This window comes from Leuciscus leuciscus, assembly GCF_965113295.1.
Source record: "Leuciscus leuciscus genome assembly, chromosome: 14".
Lineage (NCBI taxonomy): Eukaryota > Metazoa > Chordata > Actinopteri > Cypriniformes > Leuciscidae > Leuciscus > Leuciscus leuciscus.
Window position 1 is genome coordinate 21,389,042 of NC_138738.1, and position 23,308 is coordinate 21,412,349.

A 23,308-nucleotide genomic window follows, 5' to 3' on the forward strand; every position below is an offset into this window, starting at 1 on the left:
AGGCATTGGGGTTTCACTTTTATGTGTTTTTGTAGTGGAAAAAAGTTATAGAAGAATTTGTTTCATGTAGAAATTATGACTGTCATTACAAAAATAAACAATGTCCCGAGCAAAGAATTCTCTTTTATTTACACATTTAAAGTTGCATAATTTTTTTTTCCTTTTAAAAAATATAAGTGAAAAAAAGTTAAACAAGAATATATATATATATATATATATATATATATATATATATATATATATATATATATATATATATTTCTCAATGATTCTTTCAAGAGGAGAAAACAGCCTGTCCATTCTCTCTTGTGCTCTCCTCGCCTCTGCAGTCCCATGTCTTCTCTAATCAAGTCCAAAAACTCGTCCTCTCTGTCTTGCCTTCATCGTGGTGCTGGTGCTGATGCTGATGCTGCTGCCTCTGGCTCTTCCTCTTCTTGGTCACACACTGCTGAACTCGGCCCTGGTGTGTCCTCAGGGATTGAGGCAATGAGGGTGCAATGCCTCTGTCCCAACATCTCATCCATGAGGACAAACCAGGGCCAAGTTTCAGCAGTGGGTTTCCCACTCACACCCTCTCCTGTCCCAGGACACGTGCAATCCTAAGGCAGAGCAAATTAACCATGGCTTGTTAATAACAACAGCACAATACATTTCAGCAAAGATGTGATCTCAACTTTCTTACTTTGTATTTTTAAAATCATATTCATGAATACTCAAATTTGGTAAATAAACAAACTTCAACAACATAAGGGCAGATCCTTTGAGCGCTGCTGATGACGCGATGAAGTGACGCTTGAGTGATCAAGTATTCTAATGTTTTAAAAAGTTACATTCGATTCCTCCATCCTCGCGTCTTTTCCTTGCAGCCTTCCAGCCTAAACATTGGAATACTTGATCACTCAAGCGTCACTTCATCGCGTCATCAGCAGCGCTCAAAGGATCTGCCCTTATGTTGTTGAAGTTTGTTTATTTAAGAAATTCATAATAAATAATAATAAAGCAAGATACCCTGTTGAAATATGTGAGATGTGTGGTTTATAAACTGCAAAGGTAAAGTATAAATTAAAATGATTGTGACCGATGTGAAGGGGGAGGAGAATTTAGACGTGCGTCACGTTTAAGTCGATAAAACTCTTCCGCATAGGATACACCAGTGTATCCTCCTCGCTCATGACTCCTCAGGAAGCCTCCTAACTCCTCGATCCTCGACTCCTCGCGGTGCAATTAGAGAATTGAGATGTCCTTCAAGATGGCTGAGCTCGATCGGTTTCCGGGTCATAGGATGGAGGACGAAGGAGAGAGGAGACGAGGAGGGATATTGAAAAGCACCCACTGAGTCGCCAGCTGAGGAAAGTGAGTCGCTCGCTGAGGAGACTGAGTCGCCAGCTGAGGAAAGTGAGTCGCTCGCTGTGTGAGGAAAGTGAGTCGCTCGCTGTGTGAGGAGAGTACGTATACAGATCCACATATCAGTGGGAAAGTGAGTAGCTAGGGGCTATAGTATAGTGACTTCCCACGACAAATCATTAGTCCTATTTTTGGACCTTCCGGCCCGCCATAGCGAATAAGCTTTTCCACATCTTCGTCTGTCCCTGCGGTAATCATTTGCAACTTAGCTAATTGAGTTTTCAAAACTATGTTGAAATCTATCAAATAAACCTCAGTTAAAAAATTGAAATCAATCAATTAAAAAGGAACTTACATGTGTGTTGATCTGTCGTGGACGCCATCTTGTGTCGAGACGCGGGAATTCATTCGAGGCATTTCGGACATAAGAATCGGTTCAGCTGATCTTCGGCTCCGGTATGCTTTCGAATCGCTCTCGCGGTACTTTGATGTCATACACCGATTCAAATGAAGCGATTCAGTGAAATTAACGTTAACTCTCTTTACGCTACTGAGCAACGAGTCCAAACACAGCGTGCCACTGTTGCCTAGATACGTGTGTTTAGCTCCCGAAGCCAGCACCCTTTTCAACACACATCCGAAGCTGCAAGTTGTATCACAATGGCAGAAAACACGCAAGAAGTCCCTCAGCTCGCATTAGAGGCTGTCATTGGGTTTAATGGTAAGGTCAGGTGAACTGTGAAAAATCTCTCATTTGATTGTTTGGTCTTTAAAATTTAAAGCCACACTAAGTAGAAATTGTGTTTTTGTCAAACAGCGACCCCTAGAGTCGCTGTGGAATACTTGCACTGTCGTAAATATATTATATTATAACGTTTTTACATGATTGCAGCTAAATCACAAGTAAATAGTCTAGGCCTACTGTATAATTTAATTTGTGTTGTTTTTATTGGAATGTAAACATTACAAAATGCCAGATAACATCAATTAAGTTAAATGTACGTCGCATTATTTCATAACATTGGCCGTTATGATGTCATTAGACATGATTATTGCAATTTATCATAATAGTTTGCAAATTGTGCTCGTTTACACTATTTACAACCTCTACGTTAGGCTTATTTATGATAATTATGTGAGATATTGAAAGCTGTTCTCATGATAATCGCAGGAATCAACGTCAACAGCGTCGTCTGATATCCCTCAGGACTACGTGATAAATAGTGCTAAACCTCACAACCCCTGAGTTCAGCTGGCAAACTAATTCGTGAGGCATAGCTATCTGATTTATCAAAACGATTCCATTTACACCTGGTCACATGTATTTTTGCGAAACGGATTTAAATTCGATCTTCAATTCTCGCGCTATATGCAGATTTAATGGAGTGCACGTCACCGAAAGCAACAGATATGAGCTGCATTTTATAGATCATCAGCTAAAATTTCAAAATCAAAGACCGCAGTAAGAGAGAGCAGTAACAGCCCTGGTAAGATCATTTCGTTTCTTTACTTTTAATGATGAAGATTGTGTGTTAAGCGTCTGCGACTTACTTTCACTTTGATTTGCGATAGTTTGCACGTTGGCTTGATGCAGTTGCTCATCTGCGGTGATGCGTGTTCCAGCGCGTCGTCATATCTGGATATAACATATAGCCTGTACAACGCTCTCACACGTTTTTTGTTTTTTTTTAGCATTTTTGGGAGGAGTACAATATGTGGTTTCAAAAACCATATGCATTTACACTTGTCCAGTTTCGTCTGGAATGCGTCTCAGATCTCCTCCTGAAGTGGTTTGAGGGATCGGATTCAAATCCGTCTCAAATGCGTTTCGGAGGGCATTTAAAACTGGACTTTTCACGATCTGAGAAAATGCATGAAGTGGCCAGGTGTAAACAACCCCCATGACAAAAACACTCTCACGTCCAAATTTGACGAAGTGGTGGGGGAAGTGACGTATGCCGTAAAGCAGTCGAATTTTGTAGTTCTTTTTGTGCTCTGGTTACTACCCGAACCCCGAAGTTACATAGTGCCAGTAAAAGCGATACAGACCCTGTCAGGCTATGGCAGACGTGTCATTCAACCTATTGTAAGTTGATGTACCATCACAAGGATCTTGGAAATATATTATGAAGGTTGAAAAGTTACATAGTGTTGCTTGAAACAATATACTCTCGGTATTTGCTAAAATGAAAATAATTCAACGGTATCAAAGCATCTAACGTTACATTGTTTTTCCAGGGCATGTGTTTTCTGGACTCAAAGTGCATCCAGACAGAGAACATATTATTTATCCTCTTGGCTGCACTGTTATTATTAAGAGTCTGACAAGTGGAAAACAGGATTTCCTTCATGGCCACACGAACAACGTCTCTTGCATTTCTGTGTCTAAAAGTGGGCGCTATATTGCATCTGGACAGGTCACTTTCATGGGCTTTAAGGTGAGCTGGAGCAATAAAAGTTAGAAAACACAATTTATACACATATATATTGGCAGATGCTTTGTTTTACTGGAAGACAGGGCTTCCTTAGTAGTTAATTTTTATAACCTTGGAATGAGATGATCATTTCTCACTGCAGGCTGATGTTATTATCTGGGACTATGAGAAGAAGGAGATTTATGCTCGTCTTGTGCTCCATAAAGCTAAAGTTGAAGATCTTAGCTTCTCCCCAAATGAAAAGTATCTGGTATCTCTGGGTGGACAGGATGATGCCAGGTAAAATACTTCTTATTGCAGTGATCTTAAATTGATTTCCCATTGCATATCGGTTTGGTTTCTCACCTCTTGTGGTTCGATTAGGCAATATATATATATATATATATATATATATATATATATATATATATATATATATATATATATATATATTTATTTTATATTAATTAATCTAGATGTACATTAGAAAGTCCTTTCTTAGCATGTTTACGTTATGGTTTTAGTATTGTGGTGTGGAACATCGAGAGTAAGAAGGTTATATGTGGCAGTCCTGCTTCAGCACAGAGTGCTGGTCACTGCATCGCCATTGAGTTCACCAACCTGAACGATGAAATCTTTGTCTCTGCTGGAAAGTAAGTCCAATTTTGTGAGACCTTTTTAGTATAATGATGCACACTTTATCTCACATTAAATGATTATCACATCATGATTGTCTGATTCATAGGCCTATATGAAACATTTTTAATGTTTCTTATGATCATCAAGTTTGCATTTATTTGATCAAAAGCACACAAAATTAATAATATTACAATTTAAAACAATGGTTTTCTATTTTAATATACTTTAAAACATAATTTATCTTCAGTGTCACATGATCCTTCAGAAATAATTTTGATATGCTGATTTGATACTCAGTTTTGATTAAAGTTGGAAACAGTTGTGCTGCTTGAATAAAAAGCTAAAAAGAACAGCATTTATTTAAAATAGAAAATTTTCTAACAATATTTATAAATCTTTATTATAAATTTAACAAATCCTTACTGAATAAAAGTATTAATTTCTTTCAAAAAAAGAAAGGAAAAAAATGACTGACCCAAAACTTTTGGTAGTGTATATAGTTAAAAAAGATTTATATTTCAAATAAATGCTGTTCTTTTTTAATTTTTTTTATTATTATTCATCAAAGAATCCAGAAAAAAGTATCGACTCGGTTACTCACGTAACCTCGGTTCTCTCTAGATGAGTAAACCCCTTTTCTCGAGAAGATTGAAGCCAAAAATTATCCTTAATTTTTCTATAATTTAAAACGCATTTGCTTCAGCGAGCAGACCTAGGCGAGGCAGCTCGCGTGCTGCCTCTGAACGGAGTGGCAAGCACAATAACTTGCACTCTGAACGGAGTGGCAAGCACTTTAGGAACATATCCATGCTTAGGTTTGAGGATGACTTTGGAGTCATTAGGCCCAAACTCAAGACATGTAGCGCTGACAGAGAGCGCATGCAGGTCACCCACCCGTTTGACTGAGGCGAGGGCCATCAGGAATACGTTTTTTAGTGAGAGATATTTCAAGTGCACAGACTGTAAAGGTTCAAACGGGCCACCTTTCATGGCCTCTAGGACCGTGGAAAGGTCCCAGACAGGAACCGCAGGAGGTCGAGGAGGGTTCAGCCTCCCAGCCCCTCTGAGGAAGCGGACGACCAGGTCGTTCTTCCCTAGTTCCCATAGCACAGTGGTTCCCAACCTTTTTTTGTCTGAGACCCCCTTTTTCCCAAGAAAATATTTTAGGGCCCCCTTCACATATAATGATATTATCGCTCTTGTAAGCTTGCAGCAAGGATGACAAAATATGTTGTTTTCAAACAAACGGTATGTTTACTATAAACAGATATGTTTATGCACAAATAATAGCCTATAATATTGAAAATACAATAACAAAAACATTAGTAGGCCCTTTGTAATTTAAAAATGTAAGCCTAGGAGTAGCCTATAAATTTGCCCTATTTTAAATGCAATAACAAAAATATCAGTATTAAAACTTGTGTGTAGGTAAAAAAAGAATGAATATAGGCTATTACTAAATGACTTCTGTCTGGGGCCTCAATACTTGCATGTTATTTGTGAGGCTTTATCAATGTGAGGCTTTATTTTTTAGGCTTTTGGCGCTTTAGCGAGCGATAATAAACATGCGTTTATTAACAGAATAATGCGTTTTTCGTAAGAACATTGTAGCCGGAACTACTTCTCTCTCTGTGTGCGTCTATGACGAGTCACGCAGGTACTGGGCTACTCCGCAGCGGCAGCGATCCGAACCAGGGTAAAATAGTCCCAATGTAATCACTTATTACCATAGTGATTCAGGATAAGACAAAAACAGGGTTTGGAAAATGGATTCATGATGAACTCGCTCATTATATAAATTTTGAACAGAAAAAAGTGAAGGACTTTTATTTAATGCAAATTGCTCAAAACTTTTCAAAATATGACGCGACCCCCCCCCCCCCCCCCCCCCACAGAGCTCGCTGAGGCCCCCTTGTGGGCCGCGACCCCCCTGTTGGGAACTGATGCCATAGCAGAAACGCTGCTATGGCCGACACGTATACCTTGAGCGTGGAGGGGGATCTACCCTTGTCCAGAAGCTCTTGAAGGAAGGAGAGAACCTCCGTTACCCCACAGCATTGTGGGTCTACTGTACGTTCCGTGCTGAGCACCAGCTAGAGATCACTGACCATTTGGAGGCGTACAGCCGCCTGGTAGAGGGCGCCCTAGCCTCTGTGATTGTGTTTAAGAATGGTGTCTAGGCTCAGGTCGCTGTGTGTTAGGGACCCGGATACCTGTTTGACTTGTGCTTGTGACACTGTACTTGCAGCGCTTATGTGTGGAGGCGCACATTGAATTACGTGTGCCTGATTTACACATGATACACTTGCCGTGGGAGCGAGGAAGTGCTTTATTGATGGGGTCCCTGCGTGTGTGTGTGACACTGAAAGGGCAGTGTTTATGAGTAGGGGTGAGCACTGAACAGTGGGCACAATTCCTACATATAAAACACAGTTGGCGTAAGCCGGATAACAAACAGACATTTTGCTCTTTTTGAGATTTATTTGGGTTGCCGTAAAAACGGCGTTTGAGTGCGTGTTGTGTGACAGGCTCGAGAACTGCAGTATAGGCATCTCCAGTCGCCTTTGATGCGGGAACTGAGAGAAGAGAGCGCGAGATCTTCAACGGTGGTCCGGCCGCGGCGGGACTTTACCGTCGCCGTCTTCCCTCCATGGTCAGGAGGGTTTCGGAGGCTCAGGGTTCAGCACAATCTTGGGCTTGGGTTCCCGTAAGGGAGGCGGTGGCGGCCCTGAAGTCTAAGTGACTGTTTCTTAGAGCGGCCTGATGCAGAACTAGAGCGCCTGGGCAGAAAGTGTTGCATGGCCTGTGATGCTTTCTGGGCTTCGGTGAAGCGCTCCGCGAATCCTTTTACAGACGGGCCAAACAGACCGGATGGCGAAATCGGCGAATCCAAGAAGGAGGATCTATCCGCGTCCTTCATCTCCGTAAGCGCCAACCACAAGTGTCGCTCCGCGACAGTGAGAGCTGCCATGTTTCTGCCGATCGCCTGGGCGGTGGTTTTCGTCGCTCGCAGGGCTAAGTCAGTCGCGCTGCGTTGATCTCTGAACGCCTCTAGGTTCTTCAGCCTCATCCATACTACGGAGAAGGTTGGCTTGGAAAACTTGAAGCACGGCCATAGTGTAGAGTGCTGATGCAACTTGACCGGCGGCGGCGTAGGCACGACTAATGAGAAATGACGTAGTTTGGCAGGCTTTAAAAGGGTGAGCGGCCTTAGACTGCCATCCAGAGGAGGGCGGAAAAAGGTGCGCAGACACAGCTTCCTCGATAGGGGGAAGACGCTGGTAACCCTTTTCCTGAGCGCCGTCGACAACGGAGAGCGTAGAGGAAACTGAAGTTTTGAGCCTGGCAGAAAACAGAGCCTTCCAGGATTTAGATAACTCCCCGTGAAGTTCAGGTAGAAACGGAGCGGGCCTTTGCTGTGTCCCGGCAGAAAACAGCCATCTAGTCTGTTGGGTGCAGGCTCGTCAGGAATGGCGCTTTTTACGGCGCGGCCCTTTAGATGGAGGCGGAAGTGAAGCATCCTCGCCGAAGACGGCTATTCGAGCCCGCAGGGTCGGTAGAGCCATATCATCGCACTCCGGGCAGCCGCCTAAGGAAAGCGTGTGGTCGGCATGGTCCTTCCCCAGGCAGGAAACACATAAGATGTGGCGGTCCCCAGCCGTGAGGGGGGCTCGGCACGAGCCGCAGGAATCGCGGGGCATTTGCAACAACGCCCGCTAATTTGCTCTTTTAGAATGAACGTGTGTGACGCAGCGGCGACACATACGGAAGCTTAAAGGATATGTGTAGCGTGCCGGATGACGCAGCGGGAGACGGCGGCTGAAGGCGGTGAGTCGAAGGCCGGCTTTCTCAGGTCTCTGCAGTGCAGTTGGCTCGTCCCGCTGAAGTGCTGTTCGACGGCGCGAAGGCTTCTCTGGAGGTATTTTTGGTGCAAAACTACTGAACGCCTGTGACAGTGGAATTTGTAGTTGTAGAGAATAGCCACACATGTGTATCAGTAAATTTGAAGTCACAGAGAGAAATGTTTTAAGAGTTGCAAACTTGTAGACTTTTTTTTATCTTCCACAAACACAACACAACAGTCACACCTTCTCAAATTCTTCATTGCAGGTGCACAAATCCTATTCTACAAATCACAAATTAAGAAACTCATACGCTCACATTTTTGCTACAGTTGCTGCAGTGAATATGGTGCAAAACGCATTTACACACCTGCATCAAAAAATGTGAAGTCACGGAGAAATTTTGCTGATCTGCAAATCAGTATGTGAATTCATCCAATGAGAGTTGCACACTTGTAGAATATTTTCTCACAAATGTCTTGTATATTTTTCTAGCACAAACACAAGTACATAACCACAGCTGCTTGAATCTGCTGCGACCAATCTCAAACACTGTTTTTCGCTTTCAAGTGACAAGTTTCGCGCGCTCTCCCTTTTGCACCAAGTGCACCGTGAAATGTGGGGCAAAAGTGAGTTGTGCATCTGTAGAGGCAGTGGGCGGAGCCTACATGAATATTCATGAGTTTCCCGGGCATGCGCGTGGAATTGCTCATTCTAGTTCACGCTCCTCGTTTCTCAGCAGGTTTAATGGATTATTTCAAAAAAGGTAAATATAGTTTCAGCGCGAACTTAAACTACAATTGTGTATCGTTTTGTTAAATTCATAATGTTGTTATTAATTCGTCACTGACTGAATGATTGCTGGCATTCACTTCGTGTAGGCCTATATACATTAGCTACAGCAAACTTCAACTCGCCGTATAAATTGCACCTTGCGAAGCTTTAAAACTGTGGCTTTTACTAATTATTATCATTTGTTGATTGCAATAAATTAAATAAACCTTCACAAATGTATCTGTGGGCTAACACTTTTTAAAATATATATAATATATCCTGGTGTGATTGTTCTTAAATTCTTGTTCGTTTAAATAAGCCAAATCATTTAAGACCAAACTCAAGCATGAATGTGTTGCTTTAATACATACGTACAATTTGGATTATACAAAATTGTATGGACAAAAGTGGATAAATTACATTTGATACAACTAGGTTACTGTAAATGAGAAACAAAAAACACTTAACATTATTTTACGGAATATAATAAGCCACCAATTTGATGTTCTAAAAAAATATATTTACAAACATACTGGCAAAATAATATAAAAATATTATTTTTTAATGTTTTGATTGCAAGGTGTGCTTGTGCTGGTTTTGATCTAATAATATATACACGGTTCAAAAGTATGGTATTAAGGTTCTAAGGTAAGGTACCTCTAAGGTACCAAGACTACATTTATCTGAAAAACAGTAATATTGTGAAATATTTTTATCAACTGTTTTCTATTTTAAAGTTTTTAAAAATATATTGTGATGGCAGAGCTCATTTTACTCTAGATTTCAGTGTCACATGACCCTTCAGAAATCATTCTAATACTGATTTGCTGCTCAAGAAACATTTCTGATTATTATCACAGTTGAAAATGGTTGTGCTGCTTAATGAAGTGTGGAAATTGACCTTGCCTGCTATAAAAGTATAGGCCTAACATTTCTTAAATCATAGTGATTCCAAACTTTTGTCATGCAAATCTTAAATACCAGAATGTCATGTTTTAACATTGATCCAACAAAGTTTAAAGGTTTCATTTTCAAGAGTTCAAGTCGGAAGTAGATCATGCATTTGTATCAATGGTCATCATTGTGTATCATCCAGGCACACAGAGCAACACATAAGGTCAAAGAAAGAACATGACAACGAGAAACATCAGTATAGGGTGCAAAATGTTTATTTGGACATGGATATGGTTGTGGAGTTATTTCCCAGAGATTATTGCCAGAGATGACAAAGCTTCATAAGGTAAGGTATCAGAAGAGCTTAGCAATAAATAAATTAAATGGTAATGGTTCATGTATTTAGGAATATTCTGCTCTTCTGTTGGAAATAAGTGTTGCTGTAATCATTCAGGTGTTCTGGAATTTTTGGTTTTACGGTAAAAGTGGAACGTTATTTTTTTATTTTATTTTTTTATTTTTTTTTATTGCAGTGACATTCAACAAATGACAACAAAAGACAGTTTAAAGCATTGCAATGTACAGAGGAAAAGCACAACGAAATGAACGAGTTGAAGTTTGCTGTGCTTTATAAACTAGGCCTACACGAAGTGAATGCCAGCAATAATTTAGTCATTAACGAATGCACAAGACGTGCAAACTAATAAAAACATTATGAACTTTATGAAATGATACACAATTGTATTTTAAGTTCGCGCTGAAACTATATTTACCTTTTTTTAAATAATCCATTAAACCTGCTGAGGAGCGTGAACTAGAATGAGCAGTTCCACGCGCATGCTCTTATTCCGTAAAATAATGTTAAGTGTTTTTTGTTTCTCATTTACAGGAAACCTAGTTGTATCAAATGTAATTTATCCACTTTTGTCCATATAATTTTGTTTAATCCAAATTGTACGTATGTATTAAAGCAACACATTCATGCTTGAGTTTGGTCTTAAATGATTTGGCTTATTTAAACGAACAAGAATTTAAGAACAATCACACCAGGATATATTATATATATTTTAAAAAGTGTTAGCCCACAGATACATATGTGAAGGTTTATTTAATTTATTGCAATCAACAAATGATAATAATTAGTAAAAGCCACAGTTTTAAAGCTTCGCAAGGTGCAATTTATACGTCGAGTTGAAGTTTGCTGTAGCTACTGTATATAGGCCTACACGAAGTGAATGCCAGCAATCATTCAGTCAGTGACGAATTAATAACAACATTATGAATTTAACAAAACGATACACAATTGTAGTTTAAGTTCGCGCTGAAACTATATTTACCTTTTTTGAAATAATCCATTAAACCTGCTGAGAAACGAGGAGCGTGAACTAGAATGAGCAATTCCACGCGCATGCCCGGGAAACTCATGAATATTCATGTAGGCTCCGCCCACTGCCTCTACAGATGCACAACTCACTTTTGCCCCACATTTCACGGTGCACTTGGTGCAAAAGGGAGAGCGCGCGAAACTTGTCACTTGAAAGCGAAAAACAGTGTTTGAGATTCGTCGCAGCAGATTCAAGCAGCTGTGGTTATGTACTTGTGTTTGTGCTAGAAAAATATACAAGACATTTGTGAGAAAATATTCTACAAGTGTGCAACTCTCATTGGATGAATTCACATACTGATTTGCAGATGAGCAAAATTTCTCCGTGACTTCACATTTCTTGATGCGGGTGTGTAAATGCGTTTTGCACCATATTCACTGCAGCAACTGTAGCAAAAATGTGAGCGTATGAGTTTCTTAATTTGTGATTTGTAGAATAGGATTTGTGCACCTGCAATGAAGAATTTGAGAAGGTGTGACTGTTGTGTTGTGTTTGTGGAAGATAAAAAAAAAGTCTACAAGTTTGCAACTCTTAAAACATTTCTCTCTGTGACTTCAAATTTACTGATACACATGTGTGGCTATTCTCTACAACTACAAATTCCACTGTCACAGGCGTTCAGTAGTTTTGCACCAAAAATACCTCCATAGGCTTCTTCCAGAGTCAGCAAAGTGGATCACTCGCTGAAGAAGAATGAAATCAAGGGCAACCTGGACCGATCTGGGCTTTATAGCTATAAGCCACGCACATTTTGGCGGGCCGTGACGTTCAGAGGGCGCGAGCACTCATTGGTGCATACATCACAGCTGCCTCCCCATAGGTTGCAGCAGTTGCCGCAGAGCAGCCAATAGGCGCGCAAGCTTCCTTTGCCTAGGTCTGCTCGCTGCAGCAAATGCGTTTTAAATTATAGAAAAATTAAGGATAATTTTTGGCTTCAATCTTCTCGAGAAAAGGGGTTTTCCCGTAGCGTAACGTAACACGAGAGTGAACATGTTATAAAAAAACATTAAGCAGCACTTTTGTTTCCAACATTGATAATAAATCAGCATATTCGAATGATTTCTGAAGGATCATGTGACACTGAAGACTGGATTAATGGCTGATGAAAATTCAGCTTTGCATCACAGAAACAAATTATATTTTAAAGTATATTAAAATAGACAACCATTATTTTAAACTGTAATAATATTTCACAATATTACTGTTTTTTCTGTATTTATTCAAATAAATGCAGGCTTGATGAGCATAAGAGACTCCTTTCAAAAACATGAAAAATAATAATGTTGGTACACACACACACTTAATGTCACATTGCATCATGGCACTTGGTGTTTTAAGCCCCCAACAGCGCCTTCCAGGCAGCGAGGGGATGGGTAGGTTTAAGGTTGAGGGTAGGGTTAGCTGCCTCTAAGGAGCCATTGGGGGCCTAAAACACCATCGAGCTTAAATCATGAGATTGTTGTGCATACAAAAATCTCATTTGATTATTCAAATTAAAACCAAAATGAGCATTTGAAATGCAAACTAATAGTACCTATACTGGCACACCAAAGCAAAAGATACAAGTAAGCGTATTATTTGGTGAAAAGTCTAACAGGCCTTTTGCACAATTATGTAATTTATATATTTATATAATATTCTGTAGTCAGAAATCAGTTGAGCACTATATATACTACAGATTGATGTAGTGTGTGCGTGAAAAAAACTTCTTAAAGTTTTCTGCACATGTTAATTTAAAGTGTGTTTGTTTGTTGTTGTTTTTTCCCCCAAGTGGAACTCTACGTGTGTGGGAACTAGATTTACCCAACAGAAAGATCCGGCCCACAGAATGTCAGACTGGACAGCTTAAGAGAATTGTCAAATGCCTTGAGGTGAGTGAGAATCACGGCTACAGCCGGTTCTGGTTCTCTCTTCTTTTTTACCTGCTCATTCCATAGGTGGTTTTCAACGTTTTTTGAATGGCTAAAACTGGTACATAAAACATCACTAAACGTAAAGTGTTTTTCAGATCTCAAATGATGATAATTATTTCTACTGTGGAACTACAAGTGGGGATATTCTGAAAGTGAACCTGAAGACTAGGTTGCTCAACAGCTGTGGACCTGTTAAACAAAGGTTCAGCAAGGTGAACCTACTAATTTTGATTTTGATTTAGCACAGCGAGCAGCTAAGAATATTTTTTTTTTAAGTTGCCTGTTTATACATTAGATGCATGACTTCTGAAAAAATGCACTGATGCACATTATGTGAATTGTTTTCAAAATAAGGCACTGTAAATATTTAATTTATCTTTGACTGTTTTATTATCTCTTTGACTACTGCTATTATTTATTGCACTACACAGTCCAAGAAACACGATTAAACAGAGACGCAAAAAACAAGCTGAACACGATTCAGTCTTTAGTAAAAAAAAAAAGAAAAGAAAAAGGATGACATTTTAAAATGCTTTGTCTTGTTGTCGCAGGGAGTGAACTCTCTTAATGTCTTGAAGACCGGTGATATTTTAGTTGGATCAGGAGATGGGATGTTGACTTTGTGCTCAGGAGGGAATTTCAAAACCATAAAGTCTGTAACAACCTTGGTTTCCTCTTCTTTCCTCTTCTCAGTTTTTTTATTTTCATTTATGTGCTCTTTGTTTTCCTCATTTGTTATTATTTATTGTTTCTATCTGCCTTCCTCTTATTCAACCACTAATTATGGTTAACTATATGATTTGTGACAGGAGTGTTCAGTTGGAGGGAGGAGTGACGTCGGTTTCCCTGCGTGGAGACGGGCATCAGTTCTTAGTCGGGACAGAGGCAGCACAGATCTATAGTTTAAGCTATGCTGACTTCAAACCAGAGCTCATTGCTACAAATCATAACAGTTCTGTAAAGGATGTGGCCTTTCCTTTGTGAGTAATACATATGAACACCTCTCTTCTGCCACCAGAGGGAGACATTAGCTTTGTATCGGTGGCCTAAGTAAAATTCATTGACATCCATCTATTTTTGCAAATCCTCTCTATCACTCTCAACAGTGGGTCATCAGAGCTCTTTGCCACCTGTTCACAGAATGATTTAAGAGTGTGGCATGCTGAGTCCTCCAAGGAACTTCTTCGTATCACAGTGCCCAACATAACATGCAACGCTCTGGGCTTTATGCAAGATGGCCGGAGCATCTTCAGTGGTCAGTCCCATACAGGATGACCAGTTGAAATGGTTTGAGGAGCATAGCGTTGCTTTTCTATGTTGATGTATGTTCCGTTTGAAACACTTTATGTGCACTCCTTAAAAAAAAATAAAAAACATAAAATAAAAAATGGCCAAGCCAAAAATGGCAAAATATGTAGTGGTATTTAAATGGTCTCAACCATTCTAATCACAAATCACTGGTCAGGAAATTAACAAGATTTGCACAACTACTGTAGATAAAGTAACAGCACGGAATACCCTTCCCCAATTTGTAGAAAGCTTTTTACAGGAAGAAGAGTCAGGCTCCGTCTACATTAATCTGGATAGATTTGAAAACGGAGTTTTGGTTTCAAACGCTCTCCGTCCACATTAGCGTTTTCCAAAAGTTTCTCATCCACACTGAAACGTCGGAAAACTCAAAATTCACCTTACAGCGCATGTGTAAACCCTCATAAAAGCTCACTGAGATGATACAGACAGAACAAGACATAATCAAGTTATCACGCAATTTTTCTGGCAGGATCATTTTATTTAACAAAATATCTCACCATTCACCAGTGTATGCAGGTCACACTCATCATTTTATGTTTGGTCTAAAACGCAACTGGTCTCATGTTTTGCCGCAGGACAGCAAATGCGAGTGAATTTTCTGTCATCTTTACAGGACTGTGAAATGAAGAGTGCAAAGTAATAGCAGCTGTGTGAAAGTGAATAGCACATAACAGGCACAATACAGGTATAAACATGAATATGGGTTCAATATGCATCACATGACTAAACTTACATCATCGTTTTTAAATACCACTACTACGCAAAAACGTTTTTTTCAAATGTATCCACTTTGGAGAGCATTTTCAAAAAGCTTAGTTTTTGTTGCTAAAAACGCAGTCTCAGTGTGGACGGAAGGCCAAAAGTGAGAGAAAAAGATGCGTTTTCAAATGAAAACGCTTTAGTGTGGACAAAGGCCTCTGTGTTATTCCACTCAATGTTGATGGCTTCAAACAGTTCATGAGCAGTTGAAAAATGTCTCCTAGTTCGTTTGAGTTAATTTGTGAGACCAAATATTCACTATAGTCTTCAAATCTGGACTCTGACCTGGCCAAAACATGAGCCTGATGGCCTTGTTCTCAAGCCACTTCTTGGTTGTCTTTGAAATTTGGGCAGGAGCATTGTCTTGTTGAAAAATAACATCTGATCATGTTAAGATAACTTACCATATGTGGGAAGCCAGCCATTCTGCAATATTGTTCTGTACTCCAAAGCATTAAATGCCTTTTCACAGTGAAGTAGCTCACCAACAGCAGCTAAAAAGGCTCCCCACACAATGACACCTCTTCCTTCATGCTTCGCTGTGGTAGAGAACAGATACATGTATTATTATACTTCTCACCAGATCTCCGAAGACACCCTCTGGATCATCACCGTGCAACTTGTGTTTCATTGTGATTCATCAATCCACACAAATCTGCTGATTCACACTGAATCAAACTTCCAATTTCTGCCAAAAACTTCATTCTGTCTTTGATGACAGACCACAATGGCATTTTGCTAATTTCTTGACCAATAATTTGTGGTTAAGACCACAAAAAAGCTCAGGGTTTAGCCATTTCTTTAGCCCAGGACAAAGTAAAGTACAAGCTGTATCTTAACTAAAGACACAGACAAAACACGATACTACTTGGTGTTGCTAGTTTGATGCTGGTTAGATTTATCATTTTAATTTAAATAATATATAATAAATGGATATTTAACATTGTAAATATTTTATTTTTTATTTGTTTATTTGAATATGATTTATTGGATTATTTACTTGTTAAAGGTAAATAAGGTAAGGTAAGTTTTTTTTTTACAGTTTTATCAAAACTTATAGACATGGAGTCACTAAACTCCAATAATTAATTATTTTTATCGGTATTTAGTAATAATAAAAAGTTTGAATTATGCACGAACGTGCTAATTAATTCACTCATTTAACACGTTTGGAGTTCAGTAAAATGCAGTTACAGCTTTCTTTATTTGATAACTTTTTTGACAGCTTGGAACGATGGGAAGATTCGTGTGTTCACTCCAGAGACCGGGAAGCTGAGGCTGATAATTCATGATGCCCACAGTATGGGAGTGACTGCCATTGCAGCAACCAATGACTGCAAGTGGATTGTCAGTGGAGGGGGAGAAGGACAGGTACGTGCTGTATCAGATACACATCATAAACTCACTCTTGAGAGCTGTGCTCATGTTTTAGATTAAACAAATGGCATTAAAGGGTTAGTTCACCCAAAAATGAAAATTCTGTCATTAATTAGCAATGTCATTGCAACTTTCAAGGCCCTGAAAGGTAGTAAAGACATCTTTAAAATAGTCCATGTGACTATAGTGGTTCAAATGTAATGTTATGAAGCAACGGCAATACTTTTTGTGTGCAAAAAACAAACAAAAATAACAACTTTATTCAACAATTTATTCTCTTCTGTGAAAGATCTCCTACGCTATTCGCCTAGTAAACACAGTACAGCGCTTCCGGGTTCTATGTCAGAACGCCGGCTCACCATTGGCCAGCTCCTGCATCAGCATCACACGCATGTGTCGTGGTGCTCACGTGAACGGCGTCGGACAATAATTAGCCGGCATTCTGGCGTAGAACCCCGAAGCACTGTACTGTGTTTACTACGCGAAAAGCGTAGGAGATCTGACACAGAAGAGAAGAAATTGTTGACTTTTTTTGCACACAAAAAATATTCTCGTCATTTCATAGCATTACATTTTAACCACTGTATTCACATGGACTATTTTAACGATGTCTTTACTACCTTTCTGGGCCTTGCCGTCTATGGAGGGGTCAGAAAGCTCTCAGATTTCATCAAAAATATCTTCATTTGTGTTCGGAAGATGAACGAAGGGTGTGGAATGAGGGTGAGTAATTAATGACAGAATTTTCATTTTGGGATGAACTAACCCTTTAACCCACTTAGTTCATGGCTACTTATCAAATTCATAATAACAAATACATTTTTGTGAAATATTATTTTAAGATTAAATGAATTCCTTTTTTTAGGGGAAAAAGGGCTGCGGAGTGAAACGAAACAATTTTAAAATGTATTAAAACAGTTTTTGATCAAATAAACGCAGCCTTGGTGAGCATAGGAGACTTCTTTCAAAAACATTAAAAAACCTTTAAGACTCCAAAGTTTTGAACAGTAGTGAATGTAGGAAACCAGTTTCCTTGGGAAACAATCAAATACACAGTTTAGCTTTTATTATACTACAGTATCTATTTTACAGAGCCATGTAATATTAAGTAGAGAGATTTTGGTTGTTTGTAATCTAAAACATTCTTAAAATAAATGCAGAATAAATGTAAACCTTGTAATCTCTCTGTAATGAAGGTGCGAGTCTGGGAGATATCCCAGAAATCCTATCGACTCATTGAGACCATGAAGCAGCACAAAGCCACAGTTAACTGTATTAAGATCAAGAGTAATGACAAGGAGTGTGTGACGGCCAGCTCTGATGGAGCCTGCATCATCTGGGACCTGGTGTAAGTTTGAAGAGCATCAGAACATAGACATTTAATCTAGACGTGAGAGGTTTTGCCCTCATGTTATTAATCTTTGCACAAGCTTGTCATGTGTTGAAAATAGTGCTGTTAAATCGATTAAACACGATTAATTGTATCTAACATAAAATGTTGTGTTTATATATATATATATATATATATATATATATATATATATATATATACCGGTATATAATATATATGTGTGCACGTGTCTGTGTATATATACATATGCACACACACACATATATATGTATATATATGTGTGTGTGTATACAGTATATATACACAAACACAGACATGTATAAATATAATAATATATATATATATATATATATATATATATATATATATATATATATATATATATATATATATATATATATATATACACACACATATATTATGTAAACACAAACTTTTATGCTAGATGCGATTAATCGATTTGACAGCACTAGTTGAAAAGTTAAAGGGTTAGTTCATCCAGAAATGAAAATTGTGTCGTCAGTTACTCACCATCATCGTTGATGATGTTCCAAACCCAGAAGATTTTCATTAATCTTCGGAACACAATAGACCTTAGTCAAGGTAGTGGCATATTTAATTTTTGACAGGAATGAAAAGGCTATGAGGAATAAAATACAGTGCGTTCAATGGATTGTACTGTTCTTTAACAATATACCAGTTGTTCAGCTGACGGAATGTCTTTGCGGAAAAAAACAACAACTTTCAGTTGGAAAAAACTCCATAAAACAGTTGAGTTGTGAAAATTATGTGATCTAGGACCTTTATACAGTGCGTGCCAATGTAAAGTCTGTACATCTATCCCTCACAGCCTTGTTTTCATCTGCGTTAAATTTAATATGGTGACTAAGGTCTATTGAAGATATTTTGAATGTCTTTTTTATTTTTTTATTTCTGTCCCTCTGTTGAAAGTCTATTCACCCAAAACTAAAGGAAATAAGGTTGAGCTTCCATTTGCCATTTTTGAGTGCTCTATGTACTGTATGTTCGCTGATAAGTGTTTATATGTTAATAAAAGTCTAAATTAAATCTGTTCATCATATAAAGTGATTGTGTCTCTTCAGAACACTTGGATTAAACCATTCGATTCATATGGATTTATTTTACTGATTATGAACGTTTTGAGGCATCCGATATTTGGGTGAATAGACATGAGAGTGAGTAATTAATGACATAATATTCATTTTTGGGTGACCTGTCCCTTTAAATCATACACCTTCACATGAACCAAATATTCAGAGTACTGATTTGCTTTGTGAAAAAACATTCTATTTGATGTGATCTTTAACTTTATCTGTCTGGGTTCTTCTGATTTCCCATTCAGGAGGTTCGTCAGGAATCAAATGGTCTTGTCCAACACCCTGTTCAGTGTTGTATGTTACCACCCTGAGGAATACCAGATCATCACCAGTGGCACTGACAGAAAGGTACAAGACTAGAGTGATGTAGACTGATGTACTGGCATGTGTTTGAGAGAAACGTGGCCAGAAAGAGAGAGAGAGAGATGGATAGGTGAGAGAGTAGAAAAACATGTCAGAGATAGATACTGTGTGCACAACAACTAGCTGACTAGCTCTCCTAGTCTCCTGTGGATGTACTTTAGTATGATCCGCTCATTCTACTCTGTGCCAAATAGTCCATCTGCTAGTTTAGGGCACAGCATCAGTGTCCATTTAAAGAGCTTATTATAACACGTATGATCGGCTGTGTACATACGTCCATCACACAGAAGCAAAGGGAAAATTGCCATCCTCAGTGCTTTCATTCATATTTCATCTGTGGGGGGGAATAAAGTAAAAAATGTTACATCATGATGTTATGTTTTATTTAAAGACCTTATATTATTTGCTAGTAGCTTAATTTATTATCAACAATGGTATTAAAGGAGCGTGTATAACATTTTGATGAAATATTTTCTGCATTTGGATAAAGAACAAATGTGTGCAGTTCAATTTCAGCCATCTAATAGCAGTAATTAATAATACTCCAGACTGTAGCCAAACAAACACAAATATGACTCCATTGTTGTCCAGGAAAAGCAGCCAAAACCAGCACAGTAGGTACAGTACTTGAAAGGACACAATGCTGGGGTCATGCCGGATACCCAGTGCTGGCGCAAAGCCTGCTGGGACAGATCCATCTCAATGAGGCGTACCAGACCTGCTCTGTCTGTAAAAAAAGAAAGAAAGAAAAATGATTTATGACAGAACAATTCTATCAAGTTTTAAAAGGTAATAGCATTACCTTTTAAAACTTGATAGAATTGTTCTGCCATAAATCATTTTTCTCTCTTTCTTTTTTTAAACATGTTTTGAACAGCCTCATAAGTATGAAGTTTGATACATGGACAGGATGTTTTAATAAAAGAAAATCATTCAGAATCAAATTTCTTTCATTTATTTGTTCCTTTTTTTAAATGAATAATCCAATTATCAAAAAAAAAAAAGCAAAGCCATGTCACAAAAGTGAACATCCCCATTACTGCTGAAATGCAATAAGTGGCCTACGGAAATTACATTTATGTAATATCTGTTGAGTACAGGTTCAGATGCAACAGCGCAGGACAAAGAACAACTGAAGGCTTAGAGCCATTTGTTTTTTCTTAAGTTGCACTATAACAAATTACATCTTGATTTTTCTCTCTATCTGAGTGCATGCTGAGAAATTATATTGTCTTTCTCAATTTTTTCATACTTTTGATTGTTATTCAATCAAATGTATCAGTCATCGTTGTGATTTTTTTATTTTTTTTTATTTTTATTAACAACCTTATTTATTTGTTTGTTATACCACCATTAAACCATTTAGACCAGGATAAGATGCAATCTTTAACCGTTCAACAGATTGGCTACTGGGAGGTGTATGATGGTTCTGCAATCCGAGAACTTCAGGGCTCCTTGTCTGGAGCTATAAATGGCATGCACATTTCTGAGGAGGGAAAACATTTTGTGACTGGTAGGTACCTTCAGTATCTTTTCTCATGCTGAGTTATTTTCACCGAGTCATTCTTCTGTCATATGGCGGATGTAACAGTAACAACAGGTGGCACAATAAACAATATAAACAGAAGTATTTATAACACTGCAGAAAAGCATCATTCTCAAAACAGCTGGATAAATGTCTGCTCACCAAACACTTCAAACTGATCCCAGCAGTTATTTTTAAATGAGTTTCACAGTTTGAGTCGATAAGGTGCTAATCTAATATTCCTGTTTTTAGTGCGTATTCATGCTGCTTTCTGCAGTTTAATGCTAAACATCAAACGTCTCTTTCAGGTGGAGAAGACAAACTACTGAAGCTCTGGCTCTATTCTGATGGCGAAGTGACCCACGTTGGCACCGGGCACAGTGGAAGCATCACAAATGTGAGGATCTGTCCCAACAGCAGATATATTGTCAGCACCAGTGTCGATGGAGCGATCCTAAGGTGGAGATACCCACAACCCTCATAGAACCCTAAACAGTCAATAAGATCATCTAATGCAGTTCAGATATGATGATTATTAGAGAAATATACATTTGCCTTGCACATATTATAAAGATTTAAAACCCAACAGAATAGATATTAAATTTGCTGTGATATTTTTTAAGAGCAAATGCAGGCCCTTTGGATTTCTGTTACTATATTTAAACATAATATTACAAATGAACTTGTCACCATAATCTGCAAGAAAACGTTATTGTATAATAAAGTATTTTAATGTCATAGAACCAAAAAGACTAATGGTACCTTCTGCTCCTTTTTCTTGCAAATAATTGTAGAACAAATTAGGTTATGAATTCTAATGAGATTTAAAGGTACCATTAAACAGTCCAACTCCAGTCATTTCATTGAAATAAAGCAGCTTAGAGCCCCAGTTTCTGAGGACTTTTTGTGAACTGCACTGTCAGCTAATATATCACCTGAGAATCTCCAGAGAGCTGGCGGGGGAGGTTTGGAGAAGTACAGCAAGGCATGAACCCAGCATCTGGATGTGCCTGTCCCAAATTTCCTCTCACCTATGAAGAAGTCTAAATAATGAATATCTTAACCCCTAACAGTAAGGATATTCAACCATATTCAGTCAGATAGTTTTTTTTTGGAGGGAGATGAGGGGTGCTCTGCTAACTTACATGCTTTGGCAATAAAAGTGGTTTCGTATGAGGTTTCAAAAGCAATTTAGTTGAGATCTAATTAGTAACTGAAGATACGTATCAGAATCTTCAGTATCTATAAGTAAATATTATGCCCTGATGCTTTACATTGTGACAGTTTATTGGTATAGCCCACACTACAGACAGCGCAGATCTGACTATCCAATGATCTGGTTGTTGTTGATATAAAGAAATAAAGTAGCAAAGTGAGTGGGCGGTCCAATCACAATGTTCTCAGTAATCATATACTGTAACAGATTTATATGTCTTGCAGGTAAGGTGTCTGATAATAAAGATGCCTATCAAAGGAGAAACAAGTGCAGTGTGTCTGAAAAGACTAGGATCATAAATGTTGGTGTTTTACAGATTAGATGAAATCTGTAAAATCCTGTGCTGAGTTTATTCTTTTTCTGCTCGCCGTCTTCCTTGCTTATAAGAATAATGGGGTTACAGTTATGAAAATACATGAATATGATTAAAGACATGAAAATAAATCATGGAGACACTTTTAAAAGAAAGCACTCAGGGCAACAGTAGGGGGCTCTTAATGCTTTATGAAAAGACAGACCACAACTGTGGTATAATTGCTTATGAACCTCAGAATATTTATCATAATTAATGTTCATGTCAGTGGTTCACAAACTTTTTTACTCCAAGGCCCCCATTGTTCACAACAATATTGCGAGCCCCAATAACTTTTTCATTTTTATTTATTTATTTTTTCTGCAATTTATTGCAATTTAACTTTCTACCTGATTTCTACAACTACAACTTTCTACAATATTTTACAGCTTGATATAACTAGAAAACATATATTAATTATTAAAATGCCCATGGAGTTTTATGATTTTATTAATTTACATGACATGATCTAGAAATTACACTTTAAATATTAATCTTTTTCAAGACAGTAGGATCCCTGGTTCTTCTTATTCCTCATCTTCTTCTTCAAAAAAGCAAGCTGTTAAGGAGGTGAATTAAAATAAGAAACATTTAGATTTTTTGTTGATTTGACATTTTAATGCTGGAATGTCTTATTTTAAATCATTTAAGTCATCTTGGCACCTTGGTCATTAGTTTACTCACACACAAGGGTATTTATTTTATTTTAAATGAATAAATGAACAGATGAA

General features: G+C 38.2%; 1 protein-coding gene across 2 annotated transcripts; it reads left to right on the plus strand.

Moving 5' to 3' along the window:
• The first annotated feature begins 896 nt into the window (after nucleotides 1–896).
• cfap52 (cilia and flagella associated protein 52) lies at nucleotides 897–22,486 on the plus strand. 2 transcript variants are annotated; one of them, XM_082136850.1, is made up of 14 exons: nucleotides 897–1,395; nucleotides 3,583–3,782; nucleotides 3,922–4,058; nucleotides 4,283–4,411; nucleotides 13,064–13,163; nucleotides 13,301–13,417; nucleotides 13,757–13,857; nucleotides 14,015–14,185; nucleotides 14,312–14,460; nucleotides 16,501–16,646; nucleotides 17,849–18,000; nucleotides 19,367–19,469; nucleotides 20,886–20,997; nucleotides 21,318–22,486. In XM_082136850.1, exons 2-14 carry the CDS (start codon nucleotides 3,771–3,773, stop codon nucleotides 21,491–21,493), a joined length of 1,605 nt encoding a protein of 534 aa, XP_081992976.1. In that variant the 5' UTR covers nucleotides 897–1,395; nucleotides 3,583–3,770; the 3' UTR covers nucleotides 21,494–22,486. The 2 variants fall into 2 exon arrangements, with proteins under 2 accessions (XP_081992976.1, XP_081992975.1); XM_082136849.1 differs by lacking the exon at nucleotides 897–1,395 and adding an exon at nucleotides 1,834–2,065.
• The last annotated feature ends 822 nt before the right edge of the window (nucleotides 22,487–23,308 follow it).

What these genes read in the sequence shown, in the direction of transcription:
- cfap52 (XM_082136849.1), top strand. Translation starts at nt 2,005, where the DNA reads ATGGCAGAAAACACGCAAGAAGTCCCTCAGCTCGCATTAGAGGCTGTC. An exon ending in GAATTGTCAAATGCCTTGAG is followed by an intron (nt 13,164 to 13,300) that starts GTGAGTGAGAAT and finishes AGTGTTTTTCAG; the next exon opens with ATCTCAAATGATGATAATTA. An exon ending in TTAAACAAAGGTTCAGCAAG is followed by an intron (nt 13,418 to 13,756) that starts GTGAACCTACTA and finishes TTGTTGTCGCAG; the next exon opens with GGAGTGAACTCTCTTAATGT.